We start from the raw sequence: 20,767 nt of genomic DNA on the forward strand, positions 1-20,767 counted from the left end.
CAGTGGAGACTTTCCAGAAACTGCAGAAGGCAAAAGAGGTTCTGACAAATGAAGAGAGTCGAGCCCGCTATGACCATTGGCGAAGGAGCCAGGTGTCAATGCCCTTCCAGCAGTGGGAAGCTTTGAGTGACTCAGTGAAAACGGTGGGTTTCTCTGTGGTGATAATGGGAATTAGTGAAGCTCAGGCAGCCCAGGGGTTAGACAAATGTAGTAGCTTAAAGGGTCAGTAGGCAATAGGGAGAAGTCCAAGAAGCTGGTAAAGCCTGGATATAACTCAGTGTCCACAAAATCTTATGAAGAGAAATTTACCATCATAAAGGCAGTGAATTGATGCCGAAAGAGCCGGTGACCACAGTTTTCAGTAGCTTTGGCTGTTTATTTCGGTACAGACCCTTTCCATTATCATTTACTGTTTTATGCATTTTGATAAATGTGCTTCTCAAGTTGCTCATATACTGTACTGTTGAATTCTGAACCATTGCATATTTATCTCCTCTGTGTTTCATATGGAAAATGTAACTTTAGAGGTTTCTACATTCTTAGGCATGATTTATTACCCAGATTCTTTCCAAAGGAACACTCTTTTATGACATGAGACTTAGAATACTGAAGTTGCCTTATAGGCAAGTTTTCATGGACATTTGTTAGACTTATTGTGTAAAGTTACTCACATCTCTTAAATTACAGGCCTACAGGTTTGTAGTTTTTTTTAATTTAGATTTTCTTCTTAACAGTTTCTATTTTAAGAAGACTTGAGCAAATTATTTTTTCACCAATAAAAGGTGTGTAGGAGGCAGGGAGGGAGGGCCTTTGAAGAAATAAGGAAGAGCAATGCAAAACTTTCAAAGTATACGATTAAAGCCACTGTACCTAAAATAATTTTCTTTCATCTCATTTGGGAATGAAGAATATATTCATATGTATTTGTTTAAAGGGGGTTAATTCTTTGTGTGAGACTAACCATATGATTATTGTATATATGCGCACACATATACAGAAAAAAAAGCAAGAGGAAATCTTTCTAAAAATAATGACTTTACATACTCAAAAGTGGATTTTTTTTCCTTTTCCATTGTGTGTACTGAAAATTCCTTGTTGACATTGACTGAATAAGCATTGTTCTGTTCCAGAACCTCTGCATGAGTGTATTTCCATTCTCCGAAGCATGACACACTATGACTGCAACTAAATTAGTGATCCTTGCTATTCTAATGCCTTTTTGATTAATATGTCATTTTTCCTGATGATCTGCTCAACTCTGTCACTTAATTTTTAACAGCTAATGTCAAGTTAGCTATAGATTTTCCAAACACTCTTCTCCAAATCCCTGTTCTGATTTCTATTGCCAACGTCTTTCTACTAAATACTAATTTCCTGTCTCCAGTCACATCATTTCTGTTTTGAATTTAGCTTAACTATGACTTGTTCGAGGTCTTAAAATACTTACATTCTAAATCTTACTGGCCGCATCATTTATCTTATCAGCAAAGTGGAAGTAGTGTGCTGGGCTAGCATTTGGTTTTGGATTTATTTTTATTTGTAGTACAAAAATGAAGAGATGCTTGTCTTTCTGCTTTAAATCAGCAGTGATTTTTTTTCTCACATAGTTTTGTTTGGGCTAAATCTTATTGTTTCTGACCTGCTTTTGTTTCCTTTCCTTAGTGGTCTTTGACTCCCCTATACCAAGTTTCGCATGTTTTGTACCTCATTGGATAGATATTCCATAATTTTCCTTATTCCTTTCTGTTCTGTGCCTACTGTGATTTCTGCACAGTGAAAGCTTCACATGTCTCTATAACATTTTTAAAAAATATTTTATTGTGGTTTAGGTGAAAGTTTACAGAGCAAATTAGTTTCTCATTCAACAAATTGTACACAAAAGTGTTCCATGACACTGGTTGTAATCGTCACACTGTGTCAACACTCTCCTCATTTCCGCCCTGTGTTCCCTGTTCCCTTTCGTCTAGTTTTTCTACCCTTTTCTGCCTTCTTATCTTTACTTTTGGGCAAATGTTGCCCTTTTGGTCTCGTATAATTGTTTATTCTATGGAGCACATTCTTTTTGAGTGTTATTGCTTATTTTATAGCCCTGTCTGTTGCTTGGCTCAAAGGTGGTTTCCAGAAATGGCTGCAGTTTCAAGTCAGAGTGGTGCCTTAGGGCCATAGTCTTGGGGGTTCCTCTAGTCTCTATCAGGCCAGTAAATCTAGTCTTTTTTTTTTTTTTATGAATTTGATTTTTTGTTCTAAATTTTTCTCCTGCTCTGTCCAGCACCCTCTATTGTGATATAGTCAGAGTGGTCCAGTGGTAGCTGGGCACCATCTATACTTTGGGTTTCGGGGTCATGTAGGTCGTAGTGTGTACGGTCCATTAGTCCTTTGGACTAATTGCTCCCTTGAATCTTTGGTTTTCTTCACTATTCTTTACTCCTGAGAGGAACAGACCACTAGCATTTCAGATGGCTGCTTATGAGCTTTTAAGACCTCAGACACCTATCTCCAACGTAGGATGTAGAACATTGTTTTTATGTGCTGTGTTATGCCAATTGACGTAGACGTCCCCTGAGTCTATGGTCCTTAGCCTTCAAGCCTAGTATGTTCATCCTGGGAGCTGTTTTTTGTGCATAAGAAGTTTCCATGACTGTGCCTCTTGTGTCTACAAATACGTGTGTAGAGATCCCTACAACCTAACCTATTATCTGCAGGTGGGTCCCCTCCCTTACACCGTCTCATGCCTTTTTAGCATACCTTTATCTACCTGTGTACTGTTTGTTAATACTATTGTTGCAGGATTGTCTATGTTATAGTAATTGCTGTAGTTGCCCTTTGTTCTTATGTTCCTTTCGGTGTCTTCCTTTGCCTTTGTCTGGTTGTACTGACCCCTATATAGTGTATTGCCTTTCCATTCACCAGTATAACCATGTGTCTTCTATTTATTTACTAATTTACCTTCCATCTCCCTTCCTTCCCTGGTAGCTATCAAAGAATTTTTTTTTCTGTGTGTACAACATATTGTTACTTTCTGTGTGCATTTATTTAATCACTTCATTCTTTTGCATTCACTACTTGAGATAAATTAATAACAATTTTATCTACTATTGTTCATCACCTAATAGATCATTGTTTATCCTTCTCTGTAGATAAAGACCATTCTGAGAATATTTGGGTTAGGTATTTTACATGTGCCATTCTGACAGTAAAATAAATATAACTTTAGGATTTGAATTGCAGGTGACATTTATCTGAAACATACCTGCATGCTCACTTGCCCCACATGTTTATAGACAGTTAAATCTGATAAAATCCCTACCCTTCACATCATCAATGCTGTATTTCTCCTTTTCGTTTTTGCAGTATAATCCCTCTAAGGAGCCCTGGTGGTGCAACGGTTAATCACTTAGTTGCCAACTGAAAGGTTGGCAGTTTGAACCCACCCAGTGGCTCCGTAGGAAAAAGACCTGGCGATCTGCTCCCATAACGATTGCAGCCTGGAAAACCCTATGGGGCAGTTATGCTGTGTCAAGTAGGGTTGCTGTGAGTCGAAATCAACTCAATGGCACCTAATAACAACAACATAATCCCTTTGGAGTCTCTGGGTGGTCAAGTAGTTAATGTGCTGGGCTGCTAACTGAAAGATTAGTGGTTCGAGTCTACCCAGAGGTGCGTTGAAAGAAAGATCTGGTGATCTACTTCTGAAAAATCAGCCATTGAAAACCCTGTGGAGCACAGTTCCACTCACACGTGAAGTTGCCATGAGTAGGAGTCGAGGGGATTACCTTTTTTTTTTTTCAAATAATTCCTCTGGGAGGAAAAGCATTGGTTGGAAGCATTGTTAGTTCCATCACATTCAAGGCAGGAAAATTCACAGTGAGCTTTCGCAGCGCTACATACAGGATCAATTTGCAGGTAGTCTCCTTTGGGAGAACTCCTCAACTGAGCCTCGGCTTTGGAGGTGACATTTCTGTCATGCATGAGTGATGAAACTGTAACTGATATTTGTTCCCACACCAATGCTCTGTCACTTTACTGGCTATTTCTTTTTAGAAGTTCCTCCTCTACTCTGTCCTTTAGGGTCACTATGAGTCGGAATTGACTCAACAGCAATGGGTTTGGGTTTTTTTTTTCCCCGTTAGTTTACTTTGTAAAAATATTTGAAAAATTCCTCCAGTTTGGTGAATAGGTTGGAAATTTAAATTTGGACACTTGGTACTGGTTTAAACAAAAGGGTATAAGGTAAGGGTTTCAGCATCCATGGCCTTTGAGATCCTGGGATAAGTTACTTAAAAACAGAGACCTTTCAAGCACAAAGAATCTTAAAGAAATTCATCATGGTCATTCTAAATGGCTTTATCCCAAGGGATCCAGGGCCTGGAAGACTCTCCCTCTAGCTCCAAAATACATGGCAGAAAGGGTTTAGGATGGCTGGAGGAAAATGGTTGCAACAAAACCACAGCCAAAATCAAATGTTGAAAACAGTTCTTATAAATTGTTAAAACTGTCCTATGCCACATCAATTGCTATACATTTTAAAAACAGTTAATATAGTTGGCAAATTGATTGCTTCTGGGAGGGCTTGTTGGTGCTGCCAGCTACCCCTGTGTGGACCTGCCTGTCTATTGTTTGTTTCTGGGTTCCTGGACTGGGCAAGACATCCTTGGGTTGTGTCCAGTTTGCCAGTGATTACCGAGGAAGCTTCTACTATGCCTGCGTGGCCACAGTTTCCCTGGCCAGATGGAAAACAGTGTGTAATTCAACACCTTCTGGACCTGTGCAAAAGGCAATCTGTCCCAATTGGATATTATCCAAAAGCGAGTCAGAAATCACCAGGCAAGTAAAAAATTCACAGAGATCCAGGATAAAAATAACCAGTCAATTCTATGTAGTAGTTCAGCTGATCGTGGCTCATCTGAGTTGACTGATGTTTTTTTCAAGTGTCCCAATGTTTATTGGCATATAGACACGATTTTCTTTATCCCAATGCTGACCAAGGTCCAGAATTTAAGAAAATGGCTTTCAAGGGGAAAAAAAACCCTCAAAGAAAGATGGTAAACAAGTTTTCCGAGTAGGCAGAATACAGACACACCAATTTTATAGCCCATGGGATCAGTGGTCTTTGAACCTGGGCTAGGTGTCTGGTTAGCATAGTTCACTCTCTACTGATTTTCTGTCTTGGGAAGTTCATTATTTTGCTACAAGGACTCTTTCCTTCCTCGTTTCCCTTTTAGTCTCTATAAACTTCTATCATTTGCTGTTTTTATTGACATTCATTCAATAGAAATGAGTCATTCTTACCATGGACTAGATTGCTTGATGTTAAGTGTTCTGTGCAACCAGTACTCAGGTGGAGCTAGGAAATATGTTCTGTGAATGCAGAAGTGAGTGATTTGCAGGTTGCAGACCAGGCTGCTTAGCACCTCTCCTATGTGAGCCATCTGATGGAACCACAGAGCATGACAGGCACCTGTATACAAGGACAGATTTAAAAACAAACAAGCCTGTTCCTGTGCAGTTGATTTCAACTCATAACTACCCTATAGGACAGAGTAGAACTGCCCTACAGAGTTTCCAAGGAGCGGCTGGTGGATTTGAACTGCTGACCTTTCGGTTAGCAACCAAGCTCTTAACCATTGTGCCACCAGGGCTTCCAAAGATAGATACAGTTTAGGTTTTTCCCTTGCTCATGGGGCAAACGGTTAAGTGCTCGACTACCTTAGCTGAAAGGCTGGCAGTTCAATCCCGTCCAGAGGCACCTCGGGCAACAGGCCTGGCAACCTGCTTCTGAAAGGTCACAGCCTTGAACTCCTATGGAGCAGTTCTACTCGGAACACATGGAGTCATCATGAGTTGGAATTGACTCGCCTGGCAACTAAAAGCAACAAGAACAATTTCTTTAATAGGGATCGCAGATAGGAGGTCTAATAATAAAATACTTTATTCTGGTTCACTTATAAAGGGGTTGGATGAGTAAGACCACAATCTCAGAATATCTTTTCACAGAGGCTTTCAAAATTTTTATTGTAGGTGAGTTGTTAATCCTTACCACATGTCTAAGGCAGACTGTAAACCCATTGCTGCTGAGACACTTCCGACTCATAGTGACCCTGTAAGACAGAGTAGAACTACCCCATAGGGTTTCCAAGGCGGTAAATCTTTATGGAAGGAGACTGCCACATCTTTCCCTCGGAGAGTACTCGGTGGGTTCAAACCTTCAACCTGGTGCTTGACCACTGCACCACCAGGGCTTCTATGGCAGACCGTAGGCACTTTTATTCCAAGAGAGAAGAACTGAGGCACAGAGGTCAATATGTCATGTACAGTCCACCTAGCTGACTTGTGCCACCTAAGAGTTTACATTTTCAGCTCTCTGGGCTCTGGATTCTTGAATTTTTTATGCTCTGTTTTCCACCAACCTTTCCTAACATCTTTTCCTCTCCTTAGAGGAAGTCTATATGCATGAAAAAAACTTGAATCAAACCAACTGGCACCCCAGAAGCTTGCCCCTTATATATTTTGCAACCATAACCATATCTAATTTTTCCAATTGTATGTATGTATAATATTGTCATGGAAAATTTAGAAAATGAAAAAAAAAAAAAAAACGTAAAAAACTATAATTGTGCCATGCATAAATAACCAGTTAACATTGTGATGCATTTTCTTCCAATTTTTTTCTCTTCATTTGTTAGTGTGAGTGCTGGCTATATTGAATGGGGGCAGTGATTGTGTTATAGGGGTGGTTTTTGAATCCTGGAGGCGATTGGGTTGACTAGCCTGTTGATTGGTTATATTTGAGGAAGAGGATTCAGGGGAGAGAGAGGATGAAAGTGGGAATAAGTGAGTTTCCTGATTGGATTAGGGCAGAGGGCTTGACTCTATCTGTGGTTTTTAGATGACAGGTAGGGCTATCTGTCTGGGCTATCTGTATCTATTTTATGTATATATGGAGTTCCTGGGTGGCCCAAATAGTTCAGCACTCGACTCTTAGCTGAAAGGTTGGCAGTTTGAACCCACCCAGAAGTGCGTCGGAAGACAGGACTCGCAGTCTGCTTCCCAAAGGTCACAGCCTTGAAAACCCTACTCTGCACACATGGGGTTGCTATGAGTTGGAATAGACTCCATGGCAACAAACAATTTACATATATACTTACATGTCTTTATTGAATGTATCTATCAGTATAGTTGCTGAGATCATGCATCTTGTGACCATTGTGGTCATTATTCATTAACATCATACCATTTTTACCCCCCATTTTTGTAGAAAGTTGTCATGAGTAGTTTATTTAAAGGATTCTAAGACAATTTTTCACCCTTTGCAATTTTCTTTCTCCTTGGCAAGTTGTTTCTCATGGCCTCAGCTTGTGAGGCCAGCGCGAATGCTGCCAAGAGAGGGGGGTAAGGAGCTTTGGGGTCGCTTTTAAGCTATTTAAGATGTTGATAAACACCCCTTCCCCCACTGGTTGTCACTGTCACTTACCGGCGATGTTCAGCCTCCTTCTCTTTATGCTGCTTTGTTTAAACTGGTAAATAAAGTGGCGCCCTCAGGCAAGAGTTGGCAGCCCTAGAATTGTAAGACAGCTGAGACTTCCAGGAAAGAAGTGAGCCGCAGATGAGAAGCAAGATATCCTTTCTGTCGCAGAGCACATGTGAACAGAGACGGCAGCCTCTTCCCTTGTCCCTGGCACCGTTTTCAGATGTCACAATGTTTGAGCTTGTTCAATACGCTTTGAACTTCAGAAAATCAATGTTTTATTCTGGTTTTTCTTTGCTTTTTAATCTCTGTTTTTTTTCCTGTCTTTTTTTTGTAGCTCAAGAAAACGATATTTCAGATATCAGAAGAATAGTTTATTCTAGGTTTTAAACGTCCCCAAATGAGTAACTTGTCATTTTTCTTGGCATTTTGAGTAACAGAGGTGCTGTGTCACTGTTGAGTAGAGCCTCAGGAATGTTGTTGTTGTGTGCCATCGAGTGGATTCTGACTCATAGCAACCCTATAGGACAGAGTAGAACTGGCCCACAGGGTTTCCTGGGCTGTAACCTTACTAGAGCAGATCTCCAGGTCTTTTCTCCCTCATAACCACTCGTGGGTTAGAACCCCCTACCTTTTGGTTTGGAGCCGCGTGCTTAACCGTTGTGCCCCAGAGCTCCTTGCCTCGGGAATAGCTTCCCACAATATCTAGATGAGTTTTCAAGAAATGTATATGTTCATTATTTTGGTTGATTCCAGAGCTAATTATTCTACTTGAAATATTCTTGACACACCAAAAGCTTAATCTTTCTTTCCCACTTTGTATCCATCCATCCATCCATCCATCCACCCATCCACCCATCCACACATCCATTCATCCACTTTTAAATTTTTTAATAGGTAATGTATAGGCAAGACACAAAATTAAAACTGTACAAAAGAGTATATGGTGAAAAGTAAGTCTCTTTGTTCCTAAGTTCTGACCTAACAAACTTTTGTTTTGAAGGTACGTATTTGATCTCTCTCTCACGTCCCATTTTATCACAGACAGCCAGAGCTATTTATATAAATTATGTAATTAAATCACTGGATGAAGGACCCCTGCCAAGCATATCGGACACAATTATAGGATACCAGGTGTTTAGGGAGTGCTTTTTCAAGAGTTTGGGCTCCCATTTTTACCTAGAAGTATAAAAGTTTACCAGAAGTCAATGGGCACATGCCCAACACTGTTAATATATGGTCTTTAATTTTTTTAAAAGATTCTAAGTTAAAAATACAATAGAACGATTGCTTAAAAAAATTTTCCTCTCCTCTCTCAATCGGATTTATAATGAAAAGTGAGTCTATCCAGATTCCAAACCCCAGGTGTATCCTCCTCTCCCAGAAATTGTCTCCATTATAGTTTCTTGTGATTCCTTCCAGAAAATTTCCATACAGTGTACACGTATACATTATCCTTTTCTAAGAAACATAAATGGAAAGATACTTGTAAAGTTTTTATTATCTGAGGATAGCTATATTTAAAAAACTCACCTAAAATGAATCATCTTAAAATTAGGTCAAATATTTCATATAGTAAATTGTGAAAAAAAAATTTGAGTGCTAGTTTACCTTGAAAAAGGAAACTAGTTTTTATGACAATACATTTACTTTATATTATGTTTCACAAAATGTAGGTTACAATTGCAACCATACGCTAATTCATAGCATGAACAAAGAATATATCCAACCATTGATTGCGGTGTTTTTTGGTGTAGTTTTTTGACAAGTAGCACATTATCTCATCCTTCCTTCATGTTTACTTTCACAGCAAGATGATCAGAGAATAATTTTTGCAAAAAAAAAAACTTGATTACTTCTTGAATATTCCCAAAATTCTCTCTTAATTCTTTAATACTCAGATAGTTTGTTTTTAGAGCTGACATGCTGATATGTGCTGTATTTATTTATTCTTTACTTTGAAATAATTTCAAACTCCTCCCAAACAAATTGCAAGAATAGTATAAAAAATACCTAAATACCCTTGACCCAGATTTACCACCGCTTGTTGCATTTCACCACATTTTGTTTATCACGCCCTTGTCATCATGTGTGCATGTTAACTTTTCTCTTACACCATTTGAGAGTTTCTTTGTCACTTTACACCTTTATTTTCTAAGAACAAAGGTATTCTCTTCCATAAACACTCTATAATTTTCAAATCTAGGAAATCCAGCATTGATTCCATACTATTATCTAATAAGCAATTCATACTCAGTTTTTGCCAATTGTCCCTATAATGTCATTTATGGCATTCCGCCTCCCTCATTCTGGATCCAGTTCAGAATTATGAATTATATTTAGTTGTCATGACTTCTTAGATTACTTTAATCTGGAGAAGTTCATTAGTCTTCCTATGTCTTTTACGACATTGCCTTTTTTGTTTTTAAACTGCCCCATGGGATTTCCAAGGCTGTAAAGAAGTTTTTTTTTTAAATGATATTTTGGTGAAAGTTTACATAGCATATTAGGCTCCCGTTTAACAATTACTACACAGATCGTTCAGTGACATTGGTTGCATTTTTCACGATGTGTTAACATTATCATTCATTCCATTCTGATTGTTTCATTTCCAGTAATCTGGTTTCCCTGTCCCCTTACCCTTTCATCTTTACTTTAGAGTAATTGATGACCACTTGGACTCATATTTTTTTTTTTTTTTTGGACTCATATAGATGATTTTTTAAAGGTGTGCAGTACTCACTGGTAATATTCTTTATTTTATGAGCCAGTCTGTAATTTAGCTAAAAGATGACCTCAGGGGATAGTTTTGGTTCAAGGTATATGGAGTATCTCAGGGCGATAGTCTCTTGGAGTCCTCTAGTCTCAGCCAGTCCAGTTAAGACATTGCCATTTTTAAGGAGTTCAGTTGTTTTGTAGAAATGTCCCTCAATTTAAGCCTAATATTTCCTTATGATTAGATTGAGATTATCTTCTTTGGGCAAGAATACTTCTGAAGTGATGTTGTGTTCTTCTCAGTGCATCACACCGGGAGGTGTATGATGCCAGTCTCATTATTGGTGATGTTAACTTTGATCAGGCAGCTGAGGTAGTATGTCCGCCAGGTTTCTCCACTCTAAAGTTTCCATTTTTGCTCTTAATAATTTATCTGTGGGGAGGAACTTTGAGACTATGCGATTATCCTGTTTGTCCTGACACTTTCACCCAGTAGTGTCTGTACCCTTTGATAATGCTTACCTGAATCTGTAATTACGATGCTTCCAAAGTGGAGATTTTTCTACCTCTATCATTCTTTCTACGTTTATTGGTTGGCATTCTACTCTAAGGAAGAGCTTTCCCTTCTCCCTTATTAATTCTTTTACTTACTTTTTATCAGTATGAACTCATGGATTTGTATTTGTGCAATGTAATCCATTAATGTCATCCTGATACTTGCAATTTTCCTGATTCGTTTAGTGAGAACCCTTTTAAGCTGGCTCCTTTGTCTGTTTGGACATGTCCCCATCATTTTTTAAACAGTTCCTCAATTTGTGGTATAACAGGATATTCTATGTTCATCTTGTACTTTCCATACTCAGGTACTGACTGGAATTAGCCATTTTTCAAAGAGTCCTGATTCCTTTTAGTGGAGAATGGTATTAGAAACCAAGATCTGAGTTCTCCATGTGCTCATTGCTACTGAGGTGCTGTTGTTTGTAGGCCTTTTCAGCAAGCAGAGCTGAGGGAAAGAATTACAGTTTCATATGTATATATTTTTAAAATCATGAATTCATACTAATACCTCTAATTCCAGTCCAATGCTGGTAGATTCTTCCTTGTCTTCCCCTGTCCCGTATTTGTATTTACCTTCTGCTGCATCTCAGTAACATCAGTTTGTACTCATTTGCTCAATCCTAATATACCCAAAATAGTTTCAGAATGGGTACATCCATACCACTGTGAAAAACACACCTACAAATGAGTTCAAAGTTTGTTTGTAGTTCTTTTTGTGTTTAGATTGAAGATACATCATCAAAGTAGCAAATTCAAAAGTTATTTAAATTGGCTCTTTTTTTTTTTTCCCTTCACAAAGGTTGTGTTATTCATTTGAAATATAATTAGGTTCATTTATTTCTGTTCACATTCAATTTAAAGGGTTTCCTCCATTCTTTATTTTAAACATACAAAATATTAATATGGTTCTAAAAGTAAAAACTAGATAAAAATCTATACTCAGAGAGGTGTCACTTCTTCCCCTAGTCCCTTCTATCTCAGTCCTCACACTTTTTTTTGGAGAGCCCATTTCATCATGATTCTTGTTGGTGTTTCTTTTTCACTTTTCTCTTGTTTGTCAGTATAACTCTGCCAGCTTTACTGAGTCAAAGATTATGAACAGTTAACATTTTGATTGATATTGTCACATTTCCCTCATAAAATTGTATGATGTATGAGAGTACATGTGTCTCCATCCTCTCACTAACATTCTACATTACCAGAAGCGTATTCAACAAATAATATATTGATCAGATCCCTGCGTTGTGCTCTGAGTGTACTTAAAATATGTATAATCTAGAATTCTAGTATTTATCAACTCTGCATTGACCGTTGCTGGGAGGGAAGAGTTATCATCACGGTAGTAGTTGGTTTAATCTCTGGCATGGCTCAAGGCACACACTTTCCATTTTCTAAAGTTTCCTTTTTTTTTGGAAATTGTAAAATATACATAAAGTAAAATTTACTATTTTAACCATTTTAAAGTGTACAATTCAATGGTATTAAGTACATTCACACCTTTGTATATCCATCACCACTACCTGGTTTTAGAACTTTTTCATCACCTCAAAAGGAAACCCCTTTCTCATTAAGCGGTCACTCCCTATTGCCTTTTCTCAGCCCTTGCCAACTACTACTCTGCTTTCTGTCTCTGAATTTGCCTGTTGTAGATATTTCATATGAATGGAATCATACAGTATGTCGTCTTTTGTGCCTAGCTTCTTTCACTTAGCAGAATATTTTCAAGGTTCATCTGTGTCATAGGATGTGTCAGTACTTCATTCCTTTTTATGGCTGAATAATATTCCATTGTATGTATATACCACATTTTGTTTATTCATTCTTTAGCTGATGACATTTGGGTTGTTTCTACCTTTTGGCTATTGTGAATAGTGCTGCTGTGAACACTTGTATACAAGTTTTTGTTTGAATCCAGTTCTTTTGGGTATATAGGTAGGATTGGAATTGTTGGGTCTGTGGTAGTTCTGTGTTTAATTTTTGAGGAACCAACAACCTCATTCTTTAAACCTCTCTGATGCTGGTCCCGTTGCTCCATACCCGTGAGATAGATTTCCTTTTATACTATTAGTCTTCAAATCAGTGAAGAGTAATTAATTAATATCTGGTTAATAGTCAAATCTAATATTCTGGTAGTCAGTGCTATAATAGTGGGTCAGGAGCTACCACATATTGAACTTAAAATATAGGAAACTGCAAGTATTGATTTGGTATCTATGTGCTTGCTTTTAATGAATTTAGTCAATGCATTGGGCTGTCAGAGGTAAAAAAGACCTGATGCTGGAAGAATCCGATCATACTCATACCAACAAGATTGAAAACGAGGACCGGAACGAGCAAAGAGAAATAAACAAAGAGGAGATGGGTTCAAACACAGAGAAAACAGAGGAAAAAGACTCAGAATCCCTGGAGAAGTCATTCTCCCCACAAAATCCAGATTCCCCAGGTAAGTCGTGTCATTTGGCTTTGCAGACAGATAAGGTCTGAAATTAAAGGGTTTGGTTCATATTGCATTTATTCTTAACTCTTTCCAGTCTGCACAGTAGTAAATTTAAGGATTGGTTTAGCATCTTAAAAGACTTGCTTAACATTGACATGGAAACTAGAAGATACATTCCTTAATACGCTTCTTTCCAGGGCAACCTTGAGACATTTCTGATGGTCTGTTCCACTCCATGTAAAGTGCTTAGCTCAGCGCTTGGCCTGTAGCAGGCTCTGGGTAACTTTTAACTATTATTATCATTTCTTTGTTTGTTTATCTAGCCATCTGTCTACCATCTGGAGGTGCAGTGGTTAAGAACTACGACGAGCTACAGCTGCTAACCAAAAAGTCAGCAGTTTGGATCCACCAGCCACTCCTTGGAAACCCTATGGGGCAGTTCTACTCTTTACTATATAGGGCCTCTATGAGTTGGAATTGACTTGACGGCAATGGGTTTATCTACCATCCAGCTGTGTTTGCCTAGTATGGGTGTGTTTATACACCTATACGGATAACTGTCCTTCAGATTCTTATTTGAAGTGACTATCTCATTATCTTCTTTTTAAAAACAAGCATTCAAGGATGTTGAGAAACCTTCTGCTTAAAGGTTAAATTCTAATGGAGTGTTGATTCTCACAATCCTGAAAATCAACACAGTCACTTAAAATCTTTGAGAAAAACTTTAACATGCTCAGCCCTTGCTGAGAATAAAGGTTCTTGAAGCTTGATTCAGGGGTCTCTGCTTGTTACCCAAGAGGTCCTTCTATAGAGTCGGCACTTGGGTTGCATCAGCTGTATAACTGGAAATGGTTATAACAAACTTATCAAAGCAGAAGCCAGAATTTGAGAAAAACAGTGTTTTTCTCAAACACACACATACATGCACCCACTTAACACACCCCGTCCCCAGGCAAACATGCAAATATTTCTCCTTTCAGCCCTGGAATGTTCTGATCTCTGTTCCCTAAGCTCCCCTGGTCTTCCTGTGGTTTTCTGTTTCAATCAGAATCAGGGATGGTCTAAGTTCACCGGAACTGGGGAGTCTTGAACACTTCAAGACGAACCAGACATGACGCTGGGACCCCATTTGAGTCCTTCTCACAGGATTCTGTGAAAATTTCTTTTTAAATAATTGGATATTAAAAGGGCACCAGAAGTAATATGATTTTTTGTTAAAAAAAATCATATATAGACAATGGAGCCCTGGTGGTGCAGTGGCTCAGTTGCTAACCAAAAGGGTCTGTAGTTCATATCCACCAGCTGCTCCTTGAAAACTCTATGGAGCAGTTCTACTCTGTCCTATAGGGTTGCTATGAGTCAGAATCGACTCGATGCCAATGCATGTTTTTTTTTTCTTTTTTTATATAGACAGTAACTTAGTGTATACTCCTTCTCCCCATCCTTCTCTGCATCTAGTCCCTGAAGTAACCTATGTGATGCTCAGGCGTGTCTCCTGCCACATGGTTGTTTATGTTAATACAAGCCTATGTCCAAGTAAATGTACTTTTTTTGGAATCTTTAAAAGTAAAGAACAGGTTTACAGAGTGGTTAAAAGTGTAAACATTGGATCCAGACTGGGTCCAAAAAAAAACCAAACCCATTTCCATTGAGTCAATTCTGACTCATAGTGACCGTATAGGACAGAGTAGAACTGCCTGCTTTGCTTCCCAAGGAGTACCTGGTGGATTTGAACTGCCGACCTGTTGGTTAGCAGCCGTAGCTGTTAACCAGTACGCCACCATGGTTTCCAGACTGGGTCCAGATCCCAGCTTTTCCACTTAGGAGTTATGTGACCTTGGGTAAGCTAGGTACCCAACCCTGAGGTTTCTTTTTTTATTATGGTAAATATATGTAAATATACATACAACAAGACATTTACCTTTTTAACATGTACAATTCAGTGTCATTAATTACGTTCATCACGTTGTGCAGCCATCACCAGAGTTTTCCATCGTCCTTACAGAAACTCAGTGCCCCCTGGACACTGATTCCTCCTTTCCCCCTCCCTCCTGTCTCAGTTTTTAATGGTAAGAATATTAGTGTCTACCCCCTCAAGTTTTTTGTGAGGAGTAAATAATAGGCATGAAGTGTTTAGATTAGTGTTGGGCACATTGGAAGCACTTTTTTTACTGTTGGCTTTTATTATTACGGGATTTCTCCCAGATCCTTACATTTAGAACTAACTCACTCTTTTTTTTTTTTTTTTGTGTTTCAAGTGAAAGTTGACAAATCAAGTCAGTCTCTCATACAGAAACTTATACACACCTTGCTATGTACTCCTAGCTGCTCTCCCCGTAATGAGACAGCATACTTCTCCTTTCCACCCTGTATTCTCTGTGTCCATTCAGCCAGCTTCCGTTCGCCTCTGCCTTCTCATTTCACCTCCAGACAGGAGCTGCTCACACAGTCTCCTGTGTCTACCTGAGCCAAGAAGTAGAGCTAACTTATTCTTCGTGACAGTTGATCATATTCTACAGTGTAGATATGTCATAGTTGACTCAGAATAAATTGGGATGCCAGTTTTTGATGCCTTTCCCTTATGAAGTGTATTCTCTCTGAGAAACTGTTGTTGGAGAGTAAGAATCATGAAATTCTGCCAAAGGATGCATTTACCAGTGTTTTCTTAATACCATTTAAGAGATCACTGGCTGTTCTGAGTAGCGCCTTAAATTTGGAGTTTAATATGCCAAAGTGCAGTTGTGTGATTATTTATGATTTCATTTTACTACAGTGCAAATTTTATAATGTCAGCATTTAAGGAGTATCATTCATGTCAGTTTTATAAGCCCTGAGAAGCTTTCCATATATTACTTTTCAGCATATTTGTTAATTCCCTCAAGCAGTGCTTGGTATTTTGGAATTCTCCTTTCAATGGCTCTTCTGTTGATGAGCAGCCACATCAAAGAGTCCCCAGTCACATTTCTAACACTTCATTGTAACCAGTAAAATATAAAGCATGGTATCTGAAACCTGGTGTGCAAGGCAATCTCAGTTTTACTTTCTTTCCATTTAAAAATGTAATAAATGCAATTCTAGAATTAAATAATTTTAGGTAGCATTGTAGCATCCTGGAGCAAAAGAAAAAATTCAAATGTAGTAGATGCTGTTGATGGGCCACCATATTCCCTGGGCATCTACCTTTCTGGGCATTGCAAGTCCTATGGTTTCTGCTACAAGCATCATGCCTCTTTGTCAGAGGGTGTTCTCTGACATGGACCCTACTTGGTAGCAGAAGAGGAGGTGGTAAGTGCCAGGGAATAAACTTTGGGAGCAAACTCCCTTTGGGAGCTGCTATCAGCCAGTAAGGAATGGGAGTGGGAGGCTAAATTCCTCAGGTGAGGTAATTCCAAGGGATTTTTATATTGTCTCCCTGGGTTCCCCAGTGCCATCAAGCCCCAGTTGCCCACAGTGGTAACCTTCTGGATAACATACCATTTATTGACTTCGTTTCCTTTCCCAACCCCTGTCAGTTTCTCCTGGGATCACCTCCAAAATCATTCACTTGTATTCAAATCCTTGTCTGAGTGTCTTTTTCTAGGGGAACCCAAATTAGACAACATTTTTAAAAAACTACAAAAATAACACCTATTTACTGTAGAAATCTGAGGTAATATGATCAAGCAAAAGGAAAAAAATACAACTCATAATATTAGAGAAATAACTATTACTTATATTTTGGTATATTTGATATTTTGATATATTTGAAATATTTTCATATGTGTTAAAACTCATTGCCATCAAGTCAATTCGAATCATAGAGACCCTGTTGGACAGAGTAGAACTCCCCTTTAGGGTTTCCCAGGCTGTAAATCTTTACAGGAGCCAACTTCCACAGCTTTGTCCCTCGAAGCAGCTGCTGGTGGATTTGAACCGCTGACCTTTCGGGCAAGCGCTTAACCACTGTGCCACCAGGGCTCCTTCATATATGTTAGTATACCTAAAATGAGATCATACTACACATATTTTGTGTGCCTGTTTCAATTAAACAGGTAGAATGTCAGAAACAGTTTCTTTTTTGCTTTCTCCCCAAACGAAAATTCTTTAGATTTGTTTTCTCTGATGATTCTAAAGGTACAAATAGATCCTGTTATCCTGATGTAACCACTGTTAACTAGTCTGTGTATATTTTTCCAGGCTAGATTTTTAGATAATAGATAATTTTAGATAACCTAAAAATCTAAAAGCATATTTTATATATTGTCTTGTAACCTACTTTTTTATTAGCAATATTATAGACATAAAACAATGACACAAGGAATACTTATCATTGCAAAAAAATAAGGTATACATCATTTTAGACTTAAATTATTTAAATGTAATTATCCATGGACATAAATGAATTTAGGAATGAGACCATACCATATGAACTGTTTTGTAACTGCTCTTCTCTTAGAAATAGATTATGAGCATTTTTCTACAATAGTAAATATTTAAAAATTATTAAATTTTGACAATGTAATCAACTTTCTATTGTTTAGGTTTCTTGACTTTTTAACATTTATAAATTGTCACATGATGAACATCCTTACAGTTAAATCCTTGGGCACATCCATGATTATTTCCTTAGGAAAATTTCCAGAAGTAGAATTATTGGGTCAAAGGTTATATTCGTTTTAATGAGCTTGATAAGTATTGTCGAAATTTCCTGCCAGGAGAGTTTTGCCAACTTACACTTCCTCCAGGAGAGAAGGAAGATGACCTTTTCTCTAGTATTCAACAATGTTGTTTATTCTAATTAAAACGAATCTTACTACCATGGAATTGAATTACTGATATTTCCAGGGGCCCTTTACCATTGACCTCCTACATTGGGCAGCTGTTTGAAAGTTGTTTTCCATTTCTTTGGTGGTAAATTGTCAAAATTCCCACCACTAGAAGCATCTGTAAATTTCCATTTATTCTTAAGCATTTAAGGCTGTGAGGTCCTCTCACCTTGTTCATAAGAATTAAAAAATATTAATAATTCATACCAAAGTTTTAGTCATTGCAGTGAAATTGTATCAGTTTATTTACCAAATTGTTTTGCTATTACAGGTTTGACTTTTCCTGCCACTGATTTTAAAATCTTCTCTTCTCTCTTAAAGGTTTTTCAGACGTGAACTGCTGGCACTTTCGTTTCCGCTGGTCTGGAGATGCTCCTTCGGAACTCCTGAGGAAGTTTAGAAACTATGAAATATGAAACATCCCTGCACCATGGAAGATGGAGGGAGTGGACCATCCTCTAGGCTGACAACATACAGTCTCTGTTCATACCTAAAACTGTCATGTTGATACATCCTGTTTGTGAATTGTTTAGCACCAATTGATTTCTCCATTCATGAAATCATTCTCACAATGTATTTTTTAAATGAGAAAACTTTCAGAAGAATAGTTTCTTTCAGTATTTGCATATAGTAAGACTCTTAGATCCAGAGTGGATTGTGTTATGTGTTTTCCCCTGAATGTTATTTATTGAGATCCATTTAAAAATTGATTTCTATATTTAAATGTTCATTGATATATCATAATCTCTATTAGTGCTGGATGAATAAGAAATGTTTTCTCTTGACTTCAAATGAAATGTGAATTTACTTGTCTAAATCCCATGAAGTGAAATAAATCATTTCTTCAAAATTCATAATGAGTTTATAATTCAGTTATATTTTAAAATTATATAATAGGTATTTCTACTTTAATAATTGAATTTAAAAGGTTATGATTTATTTGAGTAAATAATTTGTTTTTTGGTTATATAAACAAGGGATTAATTTTATAAATTATGTTCTATGAAAATGGGATTATTAGGTAACTTTTCCTCTTTAGGTTGGAATTCTTTTTGGTCATGTTTATTTTGTGGTTACTTTCTAGTTTGTGAACAAAACCAACACCAAACCAAATCTGTTGCCATTGAGTCAGTTCCGACTAATAGCGACCCTATAGGATATAGTAGAACTGCCCCATAGGGTTTCCAAGGAGCAGCCAGTGGATTCGAACTGCTGACCTTTTGGTTAGCAGCTGTAGCACTTAACCACTGGCTCCAGCTTGTGAACACGTGAAAGAAAAACAAAGAAGAAAAAAAATTTAGAGCAAGGTTTCCATAGTCAAGGACAGAGTTTTTACTAGCCTTGGCAGAATGAGAAAAATATGAATATAGAAAGTTCTTGGGGGAAGCTGTGAAGTCCCTGCGTGGTGCAAATGGTTAATGGCCTTAGCTACTAACAGAAAGGTTGGAGGTTCAAGTCCACCCAGAGGTGCCTTGGAAGAAAGGTCTGGCTATCTACTTCTGAAAAATCAGCCACTGAAAACCTGTTGGAGCACAGTTCTACTCTGATTAAAAAAAAACCAAACCCAGTGCTGTGGAGTCGATTCCGACTCATAGTGACTCTGTAGGACAGAGTAGAACTGCCCCATAGAGTTTCCAAGAAGCGCCTGGCAGATTTGAACTGCCGGCCCTGTGGTTAGCAGCCATAGCACTTAGCCACTGCACCACCAGGGTTTCCTCTACACAGGGGTAACTCATGGGTCACCAGGAGGCGGAATTGACTGAAAGGCAACTGGTTTGTATGAGAACTCCAAAACCGAGGCGATTAACTTGGTCAAAGTGACTGGCCTGGCTCTAACCTCCAACTCCATTTTAGCCTTTGCCTACTCCTCAGCAACAGTTAACCTTGAGCAGATTTAATCCTGCAACTAAGAAGATGTTTTTTTTCTGCTGTTAAGCTCAGGGACCCTGGTTAAGAGCTTGGCTGCTAACCAAAAGGTTGGCAGTTTGAATCCACCAGCTGTTCCTTGGAAACCCTATGGGGCAGTTCAACTCTACCCTATAGGGTCACTCTGAGTTGGAATCCACTTGATGGCAAAGGCTTTTTTGGTTAAGCTAAGGATATGGAAACATCGTCTCTAAAACGAAGGTCTTAACATAAGTCCCTTATCAGAAATCTACACAAGTAACTCTCTGAGAATGTTTGCTAGGGATGCTATCTTAGCAGAACATTCTCAGAAAGGAATGTTACCACCCTGTAAACTCCCTCTTTAGTCACAAACGTCTGCAATTATCTAAGGTAACCCATCTAAGAAGCCCCACGTATACACTTTGAACCCATCCCTATCCCCTGCTTTGAGTTATCCCATCTCCTGCCTCCTTACATTACTGAACACCAATCAGAAATTTGCCATTAATTCCTGATTTAAGCATATAAATTTGTCTTTGTAACCTCATCACCTCCAAGCATTCTAATTCCACTTTGTAAACTGAATGTTTTCCTGGTTCAAACTGTATTGAACCTTCAGTAAATCTCTTTGCTTTTAGTTTAACAGAGTATGAGTTTTTACTCTTAGACAAGTTTGAAAAGTTAAATTTATTCAGTATAAAGGGCTCCCCTTTATTCAGAAATCATGTCCGTTTTACCTTTGTGGTTTAAAATGTGCTGCTTTTTATGAAATAGAATCAAAGCAGATAAAGACTTTTTCTTTTTTAATACAACACTGTGTTGATTCTCTCAACTTTATTTGAAACTTTACTGTTTCATCAAATCCAAAAGACAGGGCCACCAATTTAGGGAATTATTTCT

General features: G+C 38.1%; 1 protein-coding gene across 1 annotated transcript in view; it reads left to right on the top strand.

Annotated features, from left to right (window-relative positions):
- The window catches only part of DNAJC12 (DnaJ heat shock protein family (Hsp40) member C12), a 34,608-nt gene extending 15,840 nt beyond the window's left edge, over window positions 1-18,768 (top strand). Inside the window, exons 3-5 of the mRNA XM_049856016.1 lie at window positions 4-143; window positions 12,977-13,181; window positions 18,302-18,768. Of these exons, the coding sequence (XP_049711973.1) occupies window positions 4-143; window positions 12,977-13,181; window positions 18,302-18,396 (440 nt within the window). The 3' untranslated portion in view covers window positions 18,397-18,768. The remainder of the gene's footprint in view (window positions 1-3; window positions 144-12,976; window positions 13,182-18,301) is intronic.
- The last annotated feature ends 1,999 nt before the right edge of the window (window positions 18,769-20,767 follow it).

Source organism: Elephas maximus, chromosome 16 (genome assembly GCF_024166365.1).
Source record: "Elephas maximus indicus isolate mEleMax1 chromosome 16, mEleMax1 primary haplotype, whole genome shotgun sequence".
Lineage (NCBI taxonomy): Eukaryota > Metazoa > Chordata > Mammalia > Proboscidea > Elephantidae > Elephas > Elephas maximus.